The sequence below is a fragment of the Histomonas meleagridis genome (genome assembly GCF_020186115.1).
Source record: "Histomonas meleagridis strain 2922-C6/04-10x chromosome Unknown scaffold_61, whole genome shotgun sequence".
In the NCBI taxonomy this organism is placed as follows: Eukaryota; Parabasalia; order Tritrichomonadida; family Dientamoebidae; genus Histomonas; species Histomonas meleagridis.
The window spans coordinates 1,800,250-1,824,615 of NW_027150931.1; the positions used below are offsets into that span (position 1 = coordinate 1,800,250).

Sequence of the window (24,366 nt, forward strand, 5' to 3'; positions counted from 1 at the left end):
TAAATTGATACGAAAATTTTATATAATCATTTGCATATTTAACAACTTCTTGTTTTAAGTTTCCTTTAGTTATTAAATGTTTTAACAACAGGAAATATTGTTTCGATACACTACATTCAGCGAAAGTTCGAAAATCGAATTTATATTCCGAATAAAGTGATTTCTCATGTTTAATGAAATTTGTATTATAAAGATTAACAATGTTAAATAAACTTAAATAATCAGTCGTTAAGATACAAAATATTTTATATATAGCTTCACGAACACTTTTAATTTTCCAAAAGAACCAATTTTCGATTAAACTTTTTGATATTTTTATTATGATTAATGATAAATCAGATTTAAATTCATTACATATATCAGAGAAATAAGTGATAAATAACTCATTAAATTCTCTCGATTGATTCATTATAAGATTAATGAAATTGTTATAACGAATTTGCGTTTGTTGGTTTTCAACAGATAATATACAAATGAATATTAAACAAAACACTTTATATGAATTTGTTTGGAAGTTATTTATTAAATCAAATGAAATTATATCTTTTTTCAAGAATTTGATTAACATTTTAGTAAAGTCAACTGCATAAATTTCGGAATTTAAAAATGTGAAAATTGTATTTTTATTATTTATTATTGGTATTATTATATCGAAATCATTTGGATATAATGAAATTGTTTCTTGAATTATATTAAATATTATACTTAAATCAATAACTTCAAGTAAACAATTTGACTCTAAAAAGAATTTTAATAAGTTATTCATACAAGTTAAACATTTATATGAATTAATCTTTTGATATGTTTTAATATATTGATATAAAGGTAAAAACAATTCTTTAAATATTTCAATGTTTGATTCGATTTTATCAATTTGAGTATATAATTTATCGAATAATTCATCAATGAAATTATTACAAATTTCTTCATTTTTTGATTTTGATATTGCATTTAATATAATATTTATATATTTTTGTTTTGAGTTTTGTGAAACATTTTGACTAAATAATATATTTATAAATAAATCAGATTTAACTAAAAATTTTTCTAAAATATTTTTATCGTTTTGTATTAAATTATTACATTGATCTAATACAAATGATATAAATATATCATTTTGTATTGATTTTTCAAGAATTTCAAATATATCATCGATATTAATTTTAATATCATTTAATAAATTTGTTACAATTCCAGATTTTTCTAATGAGCTTAAAATTAAGTTTTTAATATCATTTTGTAATCTTTCGATTAAATTTTCATTAATTTTATATTCATCATCATTATATTTATAATTTTTATTCTTATAAAACAATAAATAAGCTGTAGGACTTTCAGTTGTAGTATTATAATAACTATTTGTTTGATTATTATATAAACGAATTGTTTTCTTACCTCCAAATGATTGTTCTTTAACTTCTATAAAACTTTCTCGATTAACAGAACTATCATTAAATTTATACCAATTTTTATCATCTGAAATTTCTTTTATATGTGAGAAATAATGTCCTGAAGAAGCACTACCAAGATGTGAAACTATACCAACTAATTCATATTCGACTTTTTCTTCTTCATTTTCATCATTATCTAATATTGATGAAACATTTAAAGTTTCAGGGAATTCAAAATAACTATTAATCTTTTCACGTATATTTGTATTAATATTAAACTCAAATCGTTTTAGATTTAATATTAATACTGATGGTAATTTCTTAATTCGATGTATTTGTGTTGCATCAATTTTACCAATTCCTTCTGCATAATATTGGTTTTCATTGACTAATGAATCTGGTGAACAAAATGCTTTTAATGATTCTTCAATTTTAACATGATTTTTAATATCTAAAGGAAAAGTAATGAAGTTTTCATTAGTTGAATTCTCAAAATCATTATCAATTCCTTTAGTTTTATGTATTATAATTCCTTGAAATATTTCATTGATATTCGACTCATTTTGTTCAATTCGATCTAATAACATTTGTAAAAATTCGACAGAATCTTGTTGTCGATGTGGATTTATAGGTTTTCCATCCCAATCTTTCCAATTCTTAATGAAATTTGTTGGATCAATATTTAACGAAGGATAAAATAATAATTTCATAAACAAATATTGGAATTCCATTAACCATTCTTCATTAGTTTTAATTGATAAAATATGATAACGAAATTCACTAATCGAAAATAATAATTGGATAATAGAATTCATATAACATGTAGCACCTAAATTCTTTAAACCTCGATATAATACACGAGGTTTAAGTTCGATTTCATTATTTATTACAGTTTGAGTATTATTAGTTGTATTAAATGTATTTAATATTTTATGGAATAAAATTGTTGGAAATTCGGATTTTATTTGTAATATTTCATGAATTAATTCTTCTAAAATTTTTGATTTTTCATAATAAATTTCTGTATTTAATAATACATCATTAATTAAATAATTAAATAATTCATCGATTTTTGGTATATTTTCTTTATTAAGTTTCTTAATTAAAGTTAATAATATCTTATAAATGCTTTGTGATATATTAGAAAAAGGTGGTTTAAAATGAAGTTTTTCGATTATGTTTTCTGTGTTTGGAGGTTTATGATATTTAAATATATTATCTAATAAGTTATTCCAAATCGTTAACAAACCTTTTGATTTCTCAATAATTAAAATTAATATTTCGAAATATCCTTCATAACTTAATTGAAATGCTTTTTCCATTAAATTGATTATATTCTCTTCATAATCTAATGGTGAATAATGTTGTAAAATTTCACGTAAAATATGTCGAATATTATCTTTTGTTGTGAATAATGTTTCTTCTAATAAATTATTAAAGTTATTTAATGAGAATAAATTTGGTTTATTAATTATTTTTAATAAATTTAACATTTGATATGTTAAATTCGAATTATTTTTAATTTTTTCTATTATATCATTTATTAACTTTTCAATTAATTCATCACTAATATTAATATTATTATTTAAAAGTGAATTTATTAAATTAATTATTAATAAATTTTGTTCATCATCAATTATAATATTATTAACAAGAATATTAAACAAATGTTCAATACCTTTAATTTCAACGAATTTTGATTTAAATTCATTTTCTTGAATTAATAAATTTCCAATTAAATTTAATCTATAAATTAATAAATTTATATTATTTATATTTAATATTTCATTTATATTATCTGCATTTAAACTATTTATTAATTGTTTCTCACTTTCTAATGGAGGCATTTCATTTAATATTTTTAATGAAACTTTTCCTAAGTTTTCATCATTCAATAAATTCATTAATTTATCCGAATATTTTAATAATATTTGTGAAGGTAATTCATTAATATTAATTTGTTTTTGTGTTGAATATTTTGAATAATTATTTTTAGTCACATTTATAGTAAAGTTATTATTAATTTGAAAGTTTTGATTCATTAAAGAATTACCATTTTTATCATTAAAAGTAAGATTTTCAACATTTTCACCAAATAAATTTGCAATTCTTTTAAACAAATTTATCGAATTTATATTTTTCGGCATATTAATTTTAGTATTAATTTCACCAATTATATTTATCGTGATTTGATCATTATTTAAATAATATTTATTCGATGAAATATTTAATAAACTTTTATCAATTCCATCTTCAATTAAATGTAAATAATAATCAATTGCCCATAATGAATACTTATTAATATTTTCTTGTTCCATTATAATATTTATATATTTTTCATTACCATTTTCTATTTTTTGATAATATTTTGTGATAAATATTAATGTATCCTTATCATTAGTCTTAAAGAATAAGTTCCATATGTTTTTAATTTTATTATCTTCATCTTCAATTATATTAAATAAATATGAAATTAATTCAAACAACTCCGAATTCATTGATTCTAAATTACATAATTTCTCATATAATATTTGTATCATTTCAGTTGTAAATATTTTCTTGTCGATTTGATTCTTTAAGAAATATCGAATTTCTTTTGATTGTGTTAAGAATTCACTTGAAATTAAATCAATTAAATAATTGAAATCTTCAATTTTTAATTCTTCAAGTTTAGATAACGCTGGACTTAATAATGTTAAAAATTTCGCTGAATTATTCTTTGGTAATGAATATAAAAGTGTATTAAAGTCAATATTAAAATCATTTTTCAAATTATTATAAAAAGATAATAACAAATGAAATCCTAAATCGGAATTTTTGTTATTTTTGATCATTTCTAATGCTTTTTCTTGTATTTCATTTGTTTTACTTTGAGGAATACATCGACATAAAAATATGATAATACTTAATTTATAATTTTTTTCTAATTCTTTATTCTCATTAAATTTATCCCAAAACATTTTAAAAAGTTCACATTTTTGTTGTTCATTTGCATTTCCAATTAATTGTTCCAAGAAATTTATCGATTGTATTGGGAAAACTTTGATCTCAATTGCAGCATTAATAATATAATTTATAACTTCAGGTGTAAAATCACTTAATAATGAAAACCAACCTTCGAAAAATGTATCAATTGTTGATGAATGTTGTTTCACTGATATGTTCCAAAACTCTTTAATTTGTTGATATTCAATTAAATTATATCGAATCATATTACGAAGAATAATAATGAAATCAGGAACAAGTTTATAATGTAAATCTTCTAATATGTTATCAATTAATTTCTCGTTTTTAATGATGTTACAGACAATTGTCGGATTTTTTAATAATTGCTTTTTGATATATGAAAGACCAAAAAATCGTTTCGGTAAATACTGTGAACGAATGAATTTAATGTTAATACCAACGCAAACACTCCATAAGTCATATGACTGTGATATTTTTTGAAGAATTCCAAATGTTTTAAATAATTTGGTTTCATCAACATCGCGTAAATCTGTTCCTTCAATAATAGAACAGAGATTAACAATGTTGTCGAAAATGATTTGTTCTGTTTTTTGAATAGAAGTGGTGGAAAATAAGGGTATTGCAATATAGAATAATCGAAGAATAATTTCAATGTGTGTAAAATTATAACTTTTGTTCTCGGAAAAGAAAATTTGAACCTTTTGAATGAAATTTGTTTTCTTAAAAATTGAAATATTCTTTTCGTAATATGGTGGGTCAATAGATAATGAAAAAAAACTTTGGGAATTTGTGGACTTATAATATTTACAATCTTTAGAAAAAATTTTTAGAGAAGTTTCAAGAAAAGGAATAAAAGGATGTGAGAGTAAACTAACTAATAAATAAATATAATACTCTAAAATTATTGGAAATAATGCAAGCTGCTCTTTGTTTGGGGCAGAATTTATAATAAGTGATATAACCCTGGGTGAAAATTCATTGATAAAATTTAATGTTTCTGAATCAAATGAAGAATGAAGTTCTTCCTTTTGTATTATACTGGCAATATGAACATTTAGTGCTTCTACTGGTTTTTCTGATGTAGATTTACCATTTATTATATTTAAAATAGAAGATTTAAATTCCTCATACCCACCCATTTCAAATAAATTTGTCAATGATAGCACTTTTTCAAAAGATGCCTTTTATACCGATCATTTGACCCACAAAATAATTGGCAGTTTTTGAAGTGAGCACTTTTCCATAAAGAACGATAATATTAATTTTTGTGAATTTTGTTTTCAATAAAAAAATTTACCAATCAATTTTTGTTTTTATTATGGGAAATATGTTTGGAATGAATATAAATATAAAATTATAGTTCTTGAAGTAATTTAACGATTTATGTATGACCTTTTTCAGATGCCCGCATAAGTGCTGTTTCAAAAAATTTAAATAATTTCCAAATATTATTTTGAAATAATAAATTATTAAAATAAATTTTAAGTAAAATAAATAAGTATCTTCATCATTAATATCAATTCCTTTTTGTTCAAGAAGTAATTTAACAATTTCTATGTATCCTTTTGAAGATGCTCTCAAAAGTGCTGTCCAAAATATTATAAATAATTTCCAAATAGTATTTAGAAATAATAAATTATTAGAATGAATAATAAATAAAACAAACAAATATTTTTAGCATTAATTTCAATCCCTTCTTGTTCTAGAAGTAATTTAACGATTTCTGTATATCCATAATAAGATGCTCTAATAAGTGCAGTATAAAATAATTTGAATCGTTTTCAAATATCATTTTGAAATATCAAATTATGAAAATAAATTTTATCTTTAGCATTAATATCAATTCCTTCTTGTTCAAGAAGTAATTTAACGATTTCTGTATGACCTTTCTCAGACGCATAAATAAGTGCTGTATAAAATAATTTAAATAATTTCCAAATATTATTTTGAAATATTAAATTATTAAAATAAACAAAAAATAAAACAAATAAATACCTTTAGCATTAATATCAATAATTTTTTGTTCAAGAAACAACTTCACTGTTTCTGTGCGATTATTTTTAGATGCAACTATAAATGCTGTATTAAATCTTATCAATGAATTCCAAATATTATTTTCATATAGAGAATTATTTATAAGAATTTTAAATAAGATTAATAAATATTTTTAGTATTAACATCAATTTCTTTTTGCTTAAGAAGCAATTTAACTACTTTTGTTTGGCCTTTACGAGATGCTTCAATAAGTGCTGTACTAAATATTTTGAATCGTTTTCAAATATCATATTGAAATTTTCCATAATTGTAAATAATATTAAATAATTCATATAAATATTTTTATTATTGATTTCAACGCCTTCATGATTAAGAATTAATTTAACTATTTCTTTATTTCCTAACTCAGATGCAAACATAAGTGCTGACCAAAATAATATAAATAATTACCAAATATTATTTTGAAATTCGAAATTATTAAAATAAATTTTAAATGAAACAAATAAATATTTTTAGCATTAATGTCAATTCCTTCTTTTTCGAGAAGTAATTTAACTATTTCGCTGTTACCATATTTGCATGCAAACATTAATGGTGTGTTAAATAATCAAAATAATTTTGAAAAATTATTTTGAAATAATAAGATATTAAAACAAATATATAATAAAATAAATAAATATCTTTAGCATTAATATTAATTCCTTCTTTTTCAAGAAGCAATTTAACTGTTTCTGTGTTACCTAATCGAGATGCTAAAATAAGTGGAGTCTCATATAATTCAAATAATTTTCAAATATTATTTTGAAATAAAGAATGATTAAAATAGATTTGAAATAAAAGAAATATATATTTACAATATTAATATCAATTCCTTTTAGTTCCAAAGTATATTTTATAAGTTCTATATTTTTTGATTCTATTGAACATATCAAAATATTTTCTGGAATTTTAATATTTTGAAGAAAATATTTCGTAATATAGAAATTTCCTAATTTTGCTGCTTCATTTATCGTTTCACCAAAAATTTTCACACCTTTCTTCATTAAAAATGAAAGAATCTCATAATTATGATACAAAATACATTTTATTTTTAAATCTCCTTCATTATAATATGATATAATTTCATTTTCATAAAGATAATGAAAAATATCATTTCGATGGAATTGAATTGCTGCTTCAAATGCCCAATAAAATGTTGAATGATTTTGTTCACATAAATGAATGATTTCTTCATCTCCACCTGCAACTGCATATTTACCTGTATTTTTTACTTTCGCACCATTCATAAGTAAATATTTAAAACATTTAACTGATGAAAAAAATGCTGCATAATCAATTAATGAAACATTTTCTTCATTAATAAAATCACATCTTTCATAAAGTGATGGTTCAATTTTTTGGTTAAAATCAAAATTTGGTTGTGATGATATTTCTTGAAGTTTTTCTATGTCATCATTTCGAATTATCTTTGCAATTTCATTTGGATTATGTCCTTCTTGAATTAATTTCTTATGAAGTTCCCAATCATTTGCTGAAAGTTCTTCATAATAGTCCAGAACTTTATCCATAAATTTATGGTATTTTAATTTTTCATTTTCTGTATATGATCTCATGTATGCAAAATGATTCATTTAGATTTTGAATTATTTTTTCTTCAATAAAATTATTTTCAAGCATATATTCAAGAAGATAATTTGACTCTTGTTTTTCTGTATTTATAAGTAAATGAACAAAATCATCAATTATTTTTGTTATGATTTGATTTTCATTCTCAAAAATTTTCTTAATAAAATTCAAAAATACACTGGGAGTTTGTATTTTCGTATAAAAAAATATGTACAACATTTGAGTTATAATACGATTAAATGAAAATGGATGATCATTATCAAATATGTTAATAATTAATTCTATTGTTTTATCAATATTTTCACTGTTCAAGCTGAATATTATATTGTTAATTAACAATAGTTTTTCCATTTCATCTTGATTTTGATTTCTATTTTGTTTGCTTTCCATGGACAAAAATAAAAATTATTTTGAATAGTTTTTATAATCAAAAAAGCCAAACTTCGGCATTTTTTTTCAAATACAGAGGCGTAAGAATCCAATTTCTTTGTCCTGAAATTGCAAGACTAATATAAAGAAATGATGGTGGTATTGGTGGATGAATTAACCCATTGAACAATACTTGCATTTATTCAATGTTTTCAAAATATTTGTCGCAATATATAAGGTGCCTGACTTCACTTTCTCCACTTTTGAGTTAACTCATTGAATCATTTGTATGAGATAATTCAAAAAGTGGAGTATACAACAAGTAAAAGAAAATTTTATATGAGATATATCAAAAAGTGGGCTACGTACAGAATTTTTTATTTACTTCACTTTTTGATATAAATTTGGCCACAAAAGGTTGATGGTATAAACATATCAAAAAGTTGATAATATAAATAACATTAAAAGTCGCTGGGTAAATTAATCAAAAAGTTACTGAAGACGTTTATTTTTTACACAGGTTATTCCTCATTGGAGATTTTCAACAAACAAACAAAATATTTCATATTCCGTAACTAATATATCCATGAATTTATAAAAATTTCCATAAAAATCAAATAGCCAACTTATAATATTATAAATCAACAGAATATAATGAATTTGAAAATAAAAATTATTTTGAGTTGAAATTAAAAAAAAAAAAACATAGTTATATTAATGAAATAGTTTCTTTTAACCAAGAATGATTTTAACCATTTTGGTTATTTTTCAACTTATAAGTTCAGGGTTCACAAGATATACCAATTAGATTAATAGAATAAAAAGATGATATACACATATGACCCAGATACCCCTGTTGTAAATGCAATTCAAAAAGTTCGTATAATATTTTTCTATTAACTAATAGAATTTATTGTATGAGTTCAATCAAAAAATGAAGTCAGCAGCTTTTTCTCTTACCACACATGAAAATCACTTGTGCCCTTCAATATTATGTGTACTTATGCCATTTTTTTTGTAAGATCAGAAATATTTTTGTTTTTTTTAAATATTACTTATTTCGTGTAGATGTTCTAGAATCTTTGGATTTAGGTTTTTTATTGACACCTTTTTTTCGAAGTAATTTAACTATTTCTGTATAACCACCTGAAGATGCGTATGAAAGTGCATTAGCAAATATTATAAATAATTTCCTAATAATATTTCGAAATATCAGGTTAAACTAACAAAATTTATATAAAATAATTAAATATTTTTAGCATTGACATCAATTCCTTTTTGTTCAAGAAGTAATTTCACTATTTCTACATAACCGCTTTCAGATGCATATGCACAAATAAGAGCTGTATTAAATAATTTTGTTAAATTCCAAATATTATTTTGAAATATCAAATTATCATAGTAAATAATAAATAAAATTAAAAAACATCTTTAGCATTAATGTCAATACCTTCTTGCTCAAGAAGTAATTTAACTATTTCTGTATGACCCATTGAAGCTGCCCAAATAAGCGCTGTTTCAAATAATCTGAGTAGTTTCCAAATATTATTTTTAATTTTCAAATTAATAATATAAATATTAAATAAAATTAAAAAATATCTTTAGCATTAATATCAATTCCTTCTTGTTCAAGAAGTAATTTAACTGTTTCTGTTTTACCATTTGAAGATGCTATAATAAGCGCTGTTCTAAATAATTCAAATAATTTCCAAATATTATTTTGATATATCAAATTATTAAAACAAATTTTAAATAAAACAAATAAATATCTTTAGCATTAATATCAATTCCTTCTTGTTCAAGAAGTAATTTAACTATTTCTGTTTTACCATTTGAAGATGCTATAATAAGCGCTGTTTTAAATTGTTTGAATATTTTTCAAATATTATTTTGAAATATCAAATTATTAAAATCAATATCAAATAAAACAAATAAATACTTTTAGCATTAATATCAATTCCTTCTTGTTCAAGAAGTAATTTAACTATTTCTGTTTTACCATTTAAAGATGCCCAAAAAAGTGCTGTATTAAATAATTTAAATAATTTCCAAATATTATTTTGAAATATCAAATTATTAAAATCAATATCAAATAAAACAAATAAATACTTTTAGCATTAATATCAATTCCTTCTTGTTCAAGAAGTAATTTAACTGTTTCTGTTTTACCATTTGAAGATGCTATAATAAGCGCTGTTCTAAATAATTCAAATAATTTCCAAATATTATTTTGAAATCCGAAATTATTAAAATAAATTTTAAATAAAACAAATAAATATTTTTATCATTAATATCAATTCCTTCTTGTTCGAGAAGTAATTTAACGATTTCTGTATGACCATTTAAAGATGCATACATAAGTGCTGTATTAAATAATTCAAATAATTTCCAAATATTATTTTGATATATCAAATTATTAAAACAAATTTTAAATAAAACAAATAAATATCTTTAGCATTAATATCAATTCCTTCTTGTTCAAGAAGTAATTTAACGATTTCTGTATGACCTTTTTCAGATGCCCGCAAGAGTGCTGTATCAAATAACTTAAGTTGTTTTCAAATATTATTTTGAAATAATAAATTATTAAAATATATTTTAAATAAAACAAATAAATATTTTTAGCATTAATATCAATTCCTTCTTGTTCAAGAAGTAATTTAACGATTTCTGTATGACCTTTTTCAGATCCCCACATAAGTGCTGTATCAAATATTTTAAATAATTTCCAAATATTATTTTGAAATAATAAATTATTAAAATATATTTTAAATAAAACAAATAAATATTTTTAGCATTAATATCAATTCCTTCTTGTTCAAGAAGTAATTTAACGATTTCTGTATGACCTTTTTCAGATCCCCACATAAGTGCTGTATCAAATATTTTAAATAATTTCCAAATATTATTTTGAAATATTAAATTATTAAAATAAATATTAAATAAAACAAATAAATATTTTTAGCATTAATATCAATTCCTTCTTCTCCTAAAATATATTTAACAAGCTCAATATTTCTTGATTCTGTTGCAAATACTAAGATGTTTCTTGGAATTTGATTATTTTGGAGAAAATGTTTAATAAGATATATATTACCACTTTTTGCTATTTCATTTAATAAGAATTCATTAATTTCAAGACCATTTTCAAGTAAAAATTTAAGAATTTCATAATTTCCGCTTTTAATACAAAAGAATCCTAAATTATTAATTTTATTACCTTCCATTCCTATATCTGATGAAGATTGATTAGAATTTCCATTCCCAAGATTTTGTGAATTATGTTGAGCGTTTTCATCCAATTTTTCTATTTTGTTTTCATAAATATATTTAAAGATATCATTTTGATGAAATATAATTGCTGTTTCATATGCATTTCTAAATATTGAATGATTCTGTTCACATAAATGAATGATTTCTATATTTCCACCTGCAATTGCATATTTGCCTGTATTATTTACAATTACACCATTTGCTAATAAATATTTAAAACATTTAATTGATCCAAAAAATGCTGCAAAATCAATTAATGAAAGATCATGATTAACAAACCCATATCTTTCATAAAGTGATGATTCAATTATTTGATTAAAATTAAAATCTGGCAGTGATGACATTTCTTGAAGTTTTTCTATGTCATCATTTCGAATTACTTTTGAAATTTTATTCGGATTCACTCCTTCTGTAACATATTTTTTATGAAGTTCCCAATCATTCTTTGAAAGTTCTTCATAATTTTCGTCTCTTTGATACATAAAAAAAGAATTAGAAAAAGATTTTTGCATATTTTCTTCTGTTTTATAATGTATAAAATAATATGAATTGATGTGATTGGTAATATTTTTATTTAACATGTTTCGCTCAATCATTTTCTCAATTAAATAATTTGATTCATGTGAATCCTTTTGAATCAAATAGTGACTAAAAGTATCAATAATTTTTGAACTATTTTTATTAATATCTGCTTCTTTTGATTGAATCATTTCTAAAAAATTTAAATATAAATCACCCACTTCTTTTCTTGATAAAAAACTATAATAAATCAAATTACAAATTATTAAATTGTATGATAATGGGAAATTTAAATCAAATAATTCCATTGTTTGCTCAATACTGATTTCAAAATTATCTTTAGTCAAACCAAAAATTAATTGTTCGAGCTTAGATAGCAACTCCATGAAGGTGGCTTTAAAGCTGGTCGACACTTTCCTAATCAATCTTTCAATTATTGACTGTTTTACAATCATGGCGCCAGACCTCAAAGACCACTTTTGATCGGCAGTCATTTTATTTCCAAAAAGTCGGGGGCATACACCCCCCTAAAAAAATACGTCTGGGTAAAAATTTTTTTTTACAAAAACTGAGCAGACCATTTAAATATTTGGAATAGAAATTGTTGACGGGCTGGTTTGAGAAGAAATTGAATACTTTTGATCGTAATTTGCGCCACAAAAGTAATATAGTTTGAAACTTTTTGTTTAGCATTTGGTGGGAATTTTCTTAGATCAAGCTTTTTTATTGATATACTCTTAATTCAATAAATAAAATTAATTTTAATAGAAGGTGTTTAATAAGTTTTTGACATTCTTTTTCGGCCCCATGGTTATAATTCTGTTGTTCTGCAGATTGCCAATTTACTATTTTATCTTACCATTTACCATTTTTGCAAAGCTCTGCAAAAAAATCTTATAGTATTTCAAATTTCATTATTTTCGTCTTTAGTTGTTATATAAATTTCATCAAATTTTTTTACATTAAACAAATATTTTTTAACAAATTAATTGCCAATGCTCGAAATATTTTTATATGATCTTTTTTCTTTTTTCACGGAAATTATCATATGTTATATTCAACTGGTTAATGTCATTTAATGTAATTTTGTCTAATCATATATTTATAGATACTCAAGCTGAATATCTTTGATTATTATGTTTTAATTTTAATGAGTTATTTGTTGAATACAAAAATTTTGTTTTTATCATAATAATCATTTTTTAAAATTTAATTCAATCATTGTTTGTTAAGAGACTGAATTACTATTTTATTTGCTGAAATAGAAGAAAACATTTGACTGAAATGTATAACAGGATCAACAAGTTGTTCAAATGCAGAACTTATTAACCGAGGAGACCACATATAGGAACCGATCCTGTATCCTTTTTTCTAATTCATGTGATATGGAATTTTTCTTTATTAAATTAAATTTACATTGGCTATGCTGATATTTTTTTTAGCATCTCCAATAACGACAAAACTCAAATGCATTTTCACGTCATTACTCATCGCGCGCATTTCTTTGCCAATACAAAATTCGCCAAAAAGTAAAATTTTAATAATTTTTTTAATACCATAGAAAGATAATTTGACATCCACGATTTACAACTTCAGTGGATAATACTGTGACACGTCCCAATTCTCTATCAAGAACTGCAAGAATCCGATTGCTATATCCGAGTATTCCTTTACCTGCGCTGGCTCATTAAAGTCTACTTGAGGCTGCACGATATTTGGCGAGAACACAATCGCCAAATTCTTTGGCCCCATTTTTGTTTCCTCTTCAGCCTTCGCAAGTCTCTGTAGGAATCCGATTAAGTATCCGAGCAAGTTCAAGTGCGCAGGCGGCAAATGCTGCACCACGAAGTCGAGATAATTCCCGTCTTCATGCGCGTTCTTTAAGTAAGGCAATGCCTCCACTGGCACTGTCGGGTTAGACAAGTCTCTAAACCATAACTTAAACAATGATAACAAATCAAAGATTTCAGAATTAGGAATCGGATCATTTCCTTTGTCGATGTCTTGCACCATCTGTTGGACTAATTTCATATTGCCTGGCAATCGAAAGATACCAGTGATACGTTCCGCGCCTTTGGATAGAATCGTTTCCGCCATACGATGAACGAGTATTGGAATCGGAAAATTCGGATATTCGCTTCGTTGAAACCAAAGATGCTCATAGATAGACGCCGAAAATGTACTGTGTTCGCGATTAATTTGCTTGGGGATCTTAACAGAGTAATTGATTTCGAGATTCGTCTTAGGTTTGCCGATCGCGCATCTGGCAGAAAATCGAATGTATGTAAATTGCGCAAGATTGGATATCCACTTGTTATCCGACATGGAGGAGCGGGCAAGATGAGACTTGATCCATACTTCGCTGTTTCGTGACGATGGGAAAATTGTGGCGATGATCAAAAAAAGTTCCCAAGTCTTCACCTCCCAGTCGGGATCTGGGTTCTGACGGGTCTGCTTGATCAGTTGGAAGTAAACTTCGTCGTATAGGCTGGGATTGTTGGTCAATATTTGGACAAGTTGGTCGGCACAAACTGAGGCGCCTTTGACGAAAATTACGCCGGTGTAGTTAAGGATGAGCTTGAAACACTTCACTGCGTTCTTTTCGTCGTTGGGATTGGTTAATTTGATGAGTGAAAATTCAAGAGGCTCTTTGGAGAATTGAGTTATTTGTTCAAGCGAAACAAGTTTGCGATTAAAAACTTTGCCTGTGCGATGCTCCCTGAAGTATTGTTTAGCATATTCTTCAACTTGGAATTTATGGATATTTTCTTGGATATCAGATGGAAGATATGGAGCATTGGCATTGGGATAAAAGGATGCATCCCTCTTGGGGAATAATGATGATGATACTTTGTTTTCATCAAAATTATTGACTTCATCCGGTATATCAAGAATGTTAGTATTTTGATGAGCACGAGATCGCTTGTGCTTTCCTGAGTGTTTCTTGCGTTCTACGACAATACCATCATTGACAAATTTGAGTGGATCTTGATACATATGACTTTTCCGAATTCCACGGTGTTTTGATGTCTCGTGCTGTCGGACTGTACGACTTCGCTTTAGATTTCGTACGTCTGGATTGATATCAGGAAGAGTTTCTTCGGATTGTTTGGGTGTTGAATTATCAAGTCCAAGATTTTCAAAATCAGAAGTTTTGTTTCGTACAAGTGCATTATCATTCTTTACCTGGTTTTCATTTGAGAATTTTATATTTTTATCATTTCCATCTGTTGTATCTTTTGTTTGTGATTCTGATGTTTTTTCAGTTTGATCGGATTCTGTTGTTTGTGTGGATGTTCCTGGTGTGGATGTATCTTGTAAACTTGGATCCTCATTATTTTCTTTTGCCGCTTTTAATGCCGACTCCCGCTGTTGTAAAACAAATTCATTATAAGATTCCAATAACATTGCATATTCAGGATTTTGAGTTGCATCAAATTCGATAGGTGTCAATGTTGTTGGATCTAGGACAATTCCATCTGCTGGAAATTGATAAGTAGTTACATTTGTTGATGGATCGAAATAATATGGATCTATATCATTATAATATCTGTAATAAACATGTATCATTGTCTAAAAAGTGAGGATGCCCTTTTTTTAACAGATCAAAAACCGGAACAATTCAAATTTTTGATTTTAATTCAAAAAGTTGAAACTTTTTGAAACAAGTGTGATCTGACTTTTATGCAGGATGACAAAAAAACGAACAATGAGTTTAAAACTGTATTTATCAGCTTAAGTTTTGAACCACAAGATTTTTAATATAATTTGGAAAAAGATGAAAATATGAATTTAATATCGTATTTTTTTATGATCTAAGTTTTTATTTTACCATTAATTGATCATTTTTAAAGATGTTTTTCAAAGAAATAAATGAAAAAATTTATAGTGATAATACAGTATTTTTTGTTTTAATATTTTTTGCATTTAAGAAGCCGGAAATATGAATAATTCTTTTGATTTATGATTAATTGGTTGGAACCGTCAATAACCGAAACGTAAAAAGTTAACGAATTATTTTAGATGAGCTATCTCACAGCTGGTGAGCCATCTCTCAAACTTCTTAAAACAACAGGCCATGAAAATGAACAAGCTGAATATCAAAAATTAATTGGCCAAACTAATTCCACAGAAGATGAAATACCATCATTTTGGCATAAAAATATTCCTGACAATTTAGAAAAAAGCCATTGCCAAATGATGGGCCAACAAGCAGCAGAACACATCCTTAATAAAGTTCCTGATGATGAAGAACTTGAAGAAATATTTCATTATTTTTCATTCAAGAACAGTCAAATAATCAAATACGATGAAAATCGATTCAAAAAGATCATTAAAGATGTCAATTTTTTCCTAATTTCTGAGAAAACCGTTAAACTTTTTGTCAGTTACAACAGGTATTTCAATTTTGGGTTATTTAGAGAATATATTAAGCTTCTTTGCAAGCTTTTCATATATCTATCACGAATAGTTCGTTATTCTACGAACGAAGGTCTTCTTCTTGATGATAATAATTATATGAAATTTGTTGAAGAATTTCTTGATGACATTTCTTCTTTCAAATTTATTAAGTACAACAATATTACACAATTTTACCTTCAATATTTTTGCGTTATTATACAAATCTGTTTTGATCCATATCAGACAAATTCATATAATCCATTTCAAATGGTTTGTTCATCAGATTTTATTTCATTCTTTAACATTGAAGAAGAGACAGGCAAAGACAACATCTTTTCATATGAATCATTTCTTGACATATATAATCAATTCTACAAATTATCGAAAGAAGGATTAATTACCAAAAGCAAACTCAAAAATTATCAAAACCATAAACTTACTGATGCATTTATTGAACGTGTTTTTGAGGTATCAAGTAAATATGGAGATGAAAAAGGAATTGATTTCTTTGGCTTTTTAATGTTTCATTTAAACTTTGACTTACTTATAAAACATCCAAACTCGGGCGTTTACTTGTTTAGGTTATTTGATATTGATGGTGATGGAGTCGTAAGTCCATTTGACTTAAGTTTCTTCTTTAAGGATTGCATGCGCGAATCACGTATAAATCAAGTAATCGATTTCGATAATTTCGTAAAGGAAATGTTCGATAGGTTAAATGCAAATTTGTCGGGATTTACAATTGAACAATTTTGTAAATCACCTGAAAGAATTTACGTAACGTACTTGTTGGCGGATTACTCAAACTTTGTTAAGGGTTTTATAGAGGAAGAGGAAGATGACGACCACCAGGATGACGATTCATTCGATTCAGATTATGATGACTATGACGATTATGAATGAATTTATAATAATAAAATATGATTATATATACAATTGTAATCATTTATTGATGTAATTAACTTGTGTTCTGCCGATGAAATTTCGTTTTTTTGATAAGAAATTGTAGAATCAGCAAATCAATGTGATTCTTGTTTTAACAAACACCAAAATTTTTCATATCTTCTTTTTGATAAAAATGATTGAATATGATTTTATAAAAAAAAAATTTTTTTCTTGTACCTTATTTTTCAAAATATTCAAAAACTTTCCATTGTACTTCTTTTGTAGTATTCATATGTTATATAAAATTGAAAGTAGATTTTCTAAAAAACATATATATATGTTTAAAAATCTCTTCCTGCCCATTGATCTTCTAGAACGCGTGCAACAGCAACAGATCCATCAATAAAAACTACATCTGCACGCGCTTTATATCCCTCAGGCGCACCTGCTTCACTAAGTACATCATAGAGTATTTGGATAGGACCTGAATTATTTTTATCATCTAAATAACCAGCAACGATTGCGTAAGGAACAAAGATTGGTTTGCATATTTCAGGATCTCCTTTTTCAACAGCTTCAGCATACTTATATGCTACTTCTTGAACCTTATTAAAATCTTCAATGGAAGCTCTCATGACAATCAATAAGTGAAGTCATTTGTGTTATGTTAAATAATTGGTGAAATTAGTGATAAATGGTGATGTGTTCGATAATTTTTTATATAAACAAATTAATTATAATTGTGAAAAGTTACAAAAATTTCAAAGCAACACAAAACATTACAAATAAGCTCTGGTCATTTTAATGATAAAATCCATTTTCCTTGAAAGAAGTAAATTTTTAGAGATCAAAACATATCAAAAAATAAATAATTTAATTATATTAAAACTGTTAATTAAAAATACATATGATCAAACCAATTATAACAAAACACACAAAATATTTAATAATTATAAACAATTTTATTTCAAAAGAAGAGTAATATTTGCTGATTTTAAGAATTTCCTCTTAACATCAGTTCATATAAACACTTTTATAAATCAATAATATTAATATTGTTATCTTCTTTAAAATCTTTCGAAAATGGATCTTCTTCGATTTGTAATTTATCATTACATATTTCTAGATTATTTAGGGTTTCGATTTCTTCTTGACTTATAGCGTTTTCACTACTTTGTTTATGTTTTCTTTTATTATGATATAATGTTATAAAAATTACTATAATAATGATGACAACAATAACCACAACTATGCAAGCAATTATTATAAGAGTCATATTATTATCTTTTCCATTATGTTCAATTGTATTAATATATGAATATGTATAAAACTCATACAATGAATAATATCGAACAATACTATATTCATAATATATAAATTCTGTGTAAGAAATCATAAATGATGAATGATATAGCGAATATATTAATGTATTTGATATAAACGAATTATTTATTACAACAGTTTCAGTAATTTTTAAATATGTTAATAACATTTTTCTATTGTTTCAACATTTAGAAGATCAATTGATGTTAATGATGAACAAGAATAAAATCCATAAGATCCAATTGATTTAATGTTTTGTCCAACATTAATTTTCATTAGTCCTGCTGAAGAAAATGCATTTTTGTCAATTGTTGTAACTTTTGAAGGTAATGAAATTTCTTTAAGTGCACTACAACCACTAAATGAATAAGCTCCAATTCCAGTTATTAATTCATTTAATGTAACTGAAGATAACATTACACAAATTTGGAACAAGCCCAATGGAATGTAGCTTATATTTCCAACATTAGCCCTTGTTAAATGTGAACAACATTCAAATACAGAATCGCCAAGTGTATCAACAGATAATGGAATATCAAATTCAGTTATTGCTGTATATGCCAGTGCAGAATCGCCAATTGTTGTTAAATTACTTCCATTAATTGTAAATTTTGTAAGTTTATCACAATGATAAAATGCTTCACTACCAATTGTTAGGGTATTTGAAGGAAGTACAACTGATGTTATCCCACTATATTCGAATGCACCACGAGAAATTCTTCTAATTCCTGATCTGAATGTGATATTTAATAATGATGAACAATGCTCAAAAGCATAAGAACTGATCTTATTAACTGAGTTTGGAATATTAATAGATATCAAATTTATACAACATGAGAAACAATATTCAGAAATTTCAGTTAAAATGTTAATATCTTCTTCAAAAGTAAAATTAGTCAAATTCATGCAATATCTAAAAACCTGGTAACCCATATACACAAGATTTTTTGGAATAGTTACTGAAGTTAATGAAATACAATGTTCAAATGCAATAGATGAAATTTCGAGAATATTAACAGGTAATGTAATAGATTGAAGAGATTCACAATAATAAAATACACCACTCCCAATGATTCTTAATCCTTCACCAAATGTAATATTTTTTAATTTTGTGCATTCGCGAAAAGCGTCTTCTTCAATTGTTGAAACAGAGTCAGATAAAGTAACAGTCTCAATTAGTTCTGCAACGATGAATTGACATCTCGGAATATAGGTAACATTATCACCTTTGATTTCCAGTTCAATTGTCTGATTTTTAAGATTCAAAATATCATCAAAATCAAGTTGTTTATTAAGAGTAAGCTTTCCTGCATCAAAGGTCCATTCTTGAGTTGTCTTTCGAAATAATATGAATAAAAAAAGGGAAAACATTGTTTGTGAACAGTCAAGATTTTTTTGACAAAACAGTTATTTAAAGACAGAAATTCAGAGAGTAACCGTTTACTATATCACGATTTTTAAATTCACTCAATATTTCACAGAAATCTGACTTTTTCATATAATTAGCTGAAATTATTTGTGAAATTTGTTTTGACAGTTTCGTTGTTGTTCTTTCCATAGAGGGTGAATACATTTTTTAGATCTTAGCAGTTCATGTTTAATTGCTCTTGCATGAAACGTGACAAATTTTTAATCATTACTATTTAAATTAAGAATTTTGAGATTAATCTCATTTTATGCTTTATAGCTGATATTAATGATTTTTATGCTGCTTTGTTATTAACCATTTATTTTAATATTATCTTCTATTCAAAATAATGTAAAAAATTTTTACTCTTCATTGAGAACGTTAATAATTGACAAAAACCGTTTCGGCTTGGCCTTTCGCATGGGTCGCATCAGGACCAAGACAACCAAAAGAGCTTCACGCCTTATTATCGAACGTTTCTACGGTCAATTAAGCTTTGACTTTCAAGACAACAAACGTGTTTGTGACGAAGTCGCAACAATCCCATCAAAAAGAATGAGAAACAAGATTGCTGGTTATGTAACACACTTAATGCGTCGTCTTGAACGTGGTCCAGTTCGTGGTATTTCATTCAAACTCCAAGAAGAAGAACGTGAAAAACGTGATAACTGGATGCCAAAGGTTTCACAACTCGAACAACCAACAATCAGCGTTGACCCTGACACAAAGGCTATGCTTGCTGCCATTGGTCTTGACAATATGGAAGGTGTTGTTGTTAGGGACAATGCTCGTCGTCGCAAATAAACATTTTTATCTCCATTCCATATCCAACTTTTTCAATGGTTTATTGAAGTAAACCCAGCGGTTTGAGCGGTTTTGGTCGAACCTTAATATCAATGACCGCCCACAAGACCCTCCGTATGAAGCGTATTCTCGCAAAGAAAATCAAGCAGAATCGCCCAATGCCACAATTCATCAGACAAATGACAGGTGTTCGTCATGTTCAAAACCCAATGCGTCGTCATTGGAGAAGGAGGAAGCTCAACATCTAAATTTGACTAAAATATAATCACCCTACCTGTATTCTTTTATTTTATTTTGTTTTTTTTAAATGTCTATTTTGATTAATTGTCAAATATAATATTCAAAATAACAGTTATACTTTATTAGATGATGGGCATGACTAACAATGGTTAAGTTCAGTTTATTATATTAGGTCTTTTGTTTTTTATTTTGTATTAGACATTTGTTTTGCGTTTCTTTTGGTTTTGTGCTGAGTAGCACTTTTTCATTTTTTAACGTTTACAATTGAATCCAAACCGATAATCGGTAATCAAATGCACAAAGAAGCTGGAAAGACATCCATTTTTATTACTATTCCTTCCTTGTGCAAACTTGTTGAAGTAAACGTAATTTTCAATGAGAGGATATCAGAATTAATTGCGAAAGTCCTTTCTAAATTCAAAATTAAAGATGAAGAAAATTTCCATTTAATGGGTAGAACACCTAATATCAAAATGTTTGAAGCCAATGATTCATGTAATTCTTTATTTGCAAGCAATTTTGATTCGTTTATTCTTGATAATCATTATGTTGTTCCAATCACAGTTTACTTTGAAGGCCAAGAAGAAATTTTCTTTTACGATGTAACTTTGAACCTAGACAACTTAATTTCCATGATTACTGACCGTTTTGTTCTTCCTATTCATAAAAATTATTTTATAATAATCGATCCAAGCACTAATAATATACTTCCAATAGACAAACCCACAGTATCACCAGCATTGGTTGTTTTTCGAATTGAAACTCATGCCAATCCACTTATTTTTGATCTCTCACATTTTCCATCTCAGAAAGATCATAGTTCTTTTTATCTTTCCAACTTGTCACGTCTTATTCTCACAGATTCTATGAAATCACTTTTTGCCCAAGTTCGTTCACATATAAATGATGAAGATTTTCAAATTATTACTTTAACGAATGATGAAATTACAAAATGCCTTCATGTTTTTACCACTGGCCAAAATGTTTTATCCCTTACTCCTGTACAACAAAACTCATTATTATTTATTCTTCTTTCATTTCAATCCAAATCATTAGCTCCTACTCTTTCATCACTTTGCTCATCTTCAATGAGTTTACCCAATGATCTTTTACGACTTAATTCCATTATTTCAATTCTTTTCAGTTTTCCACTTCCATTATATTTGATGCTTTTAGAACTTTCCCGTACCTTTGGAGGCATTCCAGCTCACCCACTACGTCGGAAGAAAGTCATTGAGCTTATCACTGAGGTCATTTTTCGCGAGCATCAAAACATTGAATTTGAGCGAAATTTCATATCGTTCATCTTAACGTTCTACCGGATTATCTTCCGCGACACTTTTCTAACGGACGACACGGAATTTCGTACTGATTCTGAAACATTATATATAACAAATTCCGACAAAATATTATATACATTTAAAGGTAAATCAACCACGAATTATTCTGATACAAATCCATTTAATCCCGAATCCATTGATATTGTTACCAATTTACATACACAATTTGGAAAGTCAACAGATAATAACAAAAACATTATCACTAATGAGATCATCAACAATAACTTTAATTTATTAAACGAACGAATTGATAAAATCCATAAACTTGTTAACAAATATAAATTACGAAATCAACTTACATTTATCAACAATAGCATTCCATCGCCACAAGCATTTTTCCAATTAGATTATGATAATTATGCATTATCTGAATTACCCGAACAAATAATGACAGAAGTATCACCTATTATACTCGAAGATAATGATGATGAGTTTAAAGTACGAAGTCTTGATACCGCTTTATTAGAACCAAAAGTTTCGCGACCGATTTCTAATAATAAACATTTGATACCGAAGCCGAGAGTTAAAATTAATCAGACTCCAATACAATCGAATAATATATTCGAAAGATCAAAGACTTCGGATATGTTTAACTCGTTAAGAACAACTTCTTCTTATGTGAAACTTAATAATATTAATAATAATATTCGAAATCTAAGAAATCGAATGAACGCTAAAAGAGATAGTTTGGAGGCGTGGTCAAGCGAATTGGAGTTTTTCTCAAGCGAGAACTCAAATAGTTTGGAGATGTTCAACACAATGAAATCCGACGTATCAGGTTTAAATAGTTTGAAGTTAGAAGAAGAGGATTATGATGAAGAGGATGAAGAGGAATTAGATGAAGAAGATGAAAATGTTGAAAAAAAATAGAAAAAATTATTAAAGATTTAATGTGATATATGGCTACATTGAAATTATAGTGAACAACTTAAGATGTTTCTATAAACTTATCAAGGTATACTTCCGATTTTTGTTTTTTTAAGGTGAGAAATGTAAAAAGATAATGTAATTTATATTTTTTATGAATAATTCTTTCATCCCAGATATACAAAAATGGAAATAAAAAAATTAGACTTTTTAAATAGTTTATTTCTTACCCACCAAACAACAATCGAACTCAGTCAAAATTGATGAAAAATTCGATGCAAATTTGTTTGATTTCACAACGAATTAGTTGTTCGTCCAACTTTTTGAATAGTAATTCAAAATTTGAATTAATATAGAAAATATGTCACTTTTTGACGAAATTTTGCATTCAAATTTGAATCTGTTGTTCGCGAACAAAGAAGATTTTTTGATGATTCTTTTGTTTCCTCTTCTTGTAAGTGGAAAAAATTATAATGGAAGCGATGCAAGAATCGCTGTACTACGTTTGCCTTATCCTTTCAACCACAAAGTTTTAAAGGTAACGTTACCTTACATTAATGTATATGAAGACTTTTCTTTATCACGGTTAACTTACTTATTACCAATATTTATATTATTGTTCTCTTTGCTTTGCGTTTTTTGGCTTTTAAACGTGGTAAAAAATGATCAATATCGAGCAAAAATGCATTATCTTATTACAATTTATTATGGGCTATGCTTAATAACATGTACTATTGATTATTACATTAATGTCAAAACAAATCATGGTGATTCAATTCCTAATTTTATTAAAACTTCATCATCTTTCATGCGAGTTCTTGTTACAACCTATGGGTTCACAATATGGTATTTAGTTTCTAATGGCTATAATCTCATTACGAATGAAATCCATTTATTTGAATTTATACTTTATATCATTTTAACTTTCAGAATTTGTTGGTCCTCATATTGCATTTCA

At 25.9% G+C, this 24,366-nt stretch overlaps 5 protein-coding genes across 5 annotated transcripts; 3 read left to right on the plus strand and 2 right to left on the minus strand.

The window, feature by feature from the left end:
• Positions 1 to 13,724: 13,724 nt before the first annotated feature.
• Positions 13,725 to 15,710, minus strand: GO595_010584 (RhoGAP domain containing protein; the record flags this gene model as incomplete). Its single annotated transcript, XM_067913278.1, has 1 exon — positions 13,725 to 15,710. One exon carries the CDS (start codon positions 15,708 to 15,710, stop codon positions 13,725 to 13,727), a length of 1,986 nt encoding a protein of 661 aa, XP_067769322.1.
• Positions 15,711 to 16,163: 453 nt separating this feature from the next.
• On the plus strand, positions 16,164 to 17,444 carry GO595_010585 (EF hand family protein; the record flags this gene model as incomplete). The annotated part of the gene is made up of 1 exon (XM_067913281.1): positions 16,164 to 17,444. One exon carries the CDS (start codon positions 16,164 to 16,166, stop codon positions 17,442 to 17,444), a length of 1,281 nt encoding a protein of 426 aa, XP_067769323.1.
• A 323-nt stretch (positions 17,445 to 17,767) lies between these two features.
• GO595_010586 (uncharacterized protein) lies at positions 17,768 to 18,061 on the minus strand (the record flags this gene model as incomplete). Its single annotated transcript, XM_067913282.1, has 1 exon — positions 17,768 to 18,061. One exon carries the CDS (start codon positions 18,059 to 18,061, stop codon positions 17,768 to 17,770), a length of 294 nt encoding a protein of 97 aa, XP_067769324.1.
• Positions 18,062 to 20,577: 2,516 nt separating this feature from the next.
• Positions 20,578 to 20,961, plus strand: GO595_010587 (40S ribosomal protein S17-B; the record flags this gene model as incomplete). The annotated part of the gene is made up of 1 exon (XM_067913283.1): positions 20,578 to 20,961. The coding sequence occupies one exon, from the start codon at positions 20,578 to 20,580 to the stop codon at positions 20,959 to 20,961; it is 384 nt and encodes a 127-aa protein (XP_067769325.1).
• Positions 20,962 to 22,067: 1,106 nt separating this feature from the next.
• Positions 22,068 to 23,411, plus strand: GO595_010588 (uncharacterized protein; the record flags this gene model as incomplete). The annotated part of the gene is made up of 1 exon (XM_067913284.1): positions 22,068 to 23,411. One exon carries the CDS (start codon positions 22,068 to 22,070, stop codon positions 23,409 to 23,411), a length of 1,344 nt encoding a protein of 447 aa, XP_067769326.1.
• Between the last annotated feature and the right edge of the window lie 955 nt (positions 23,412 to 24,366).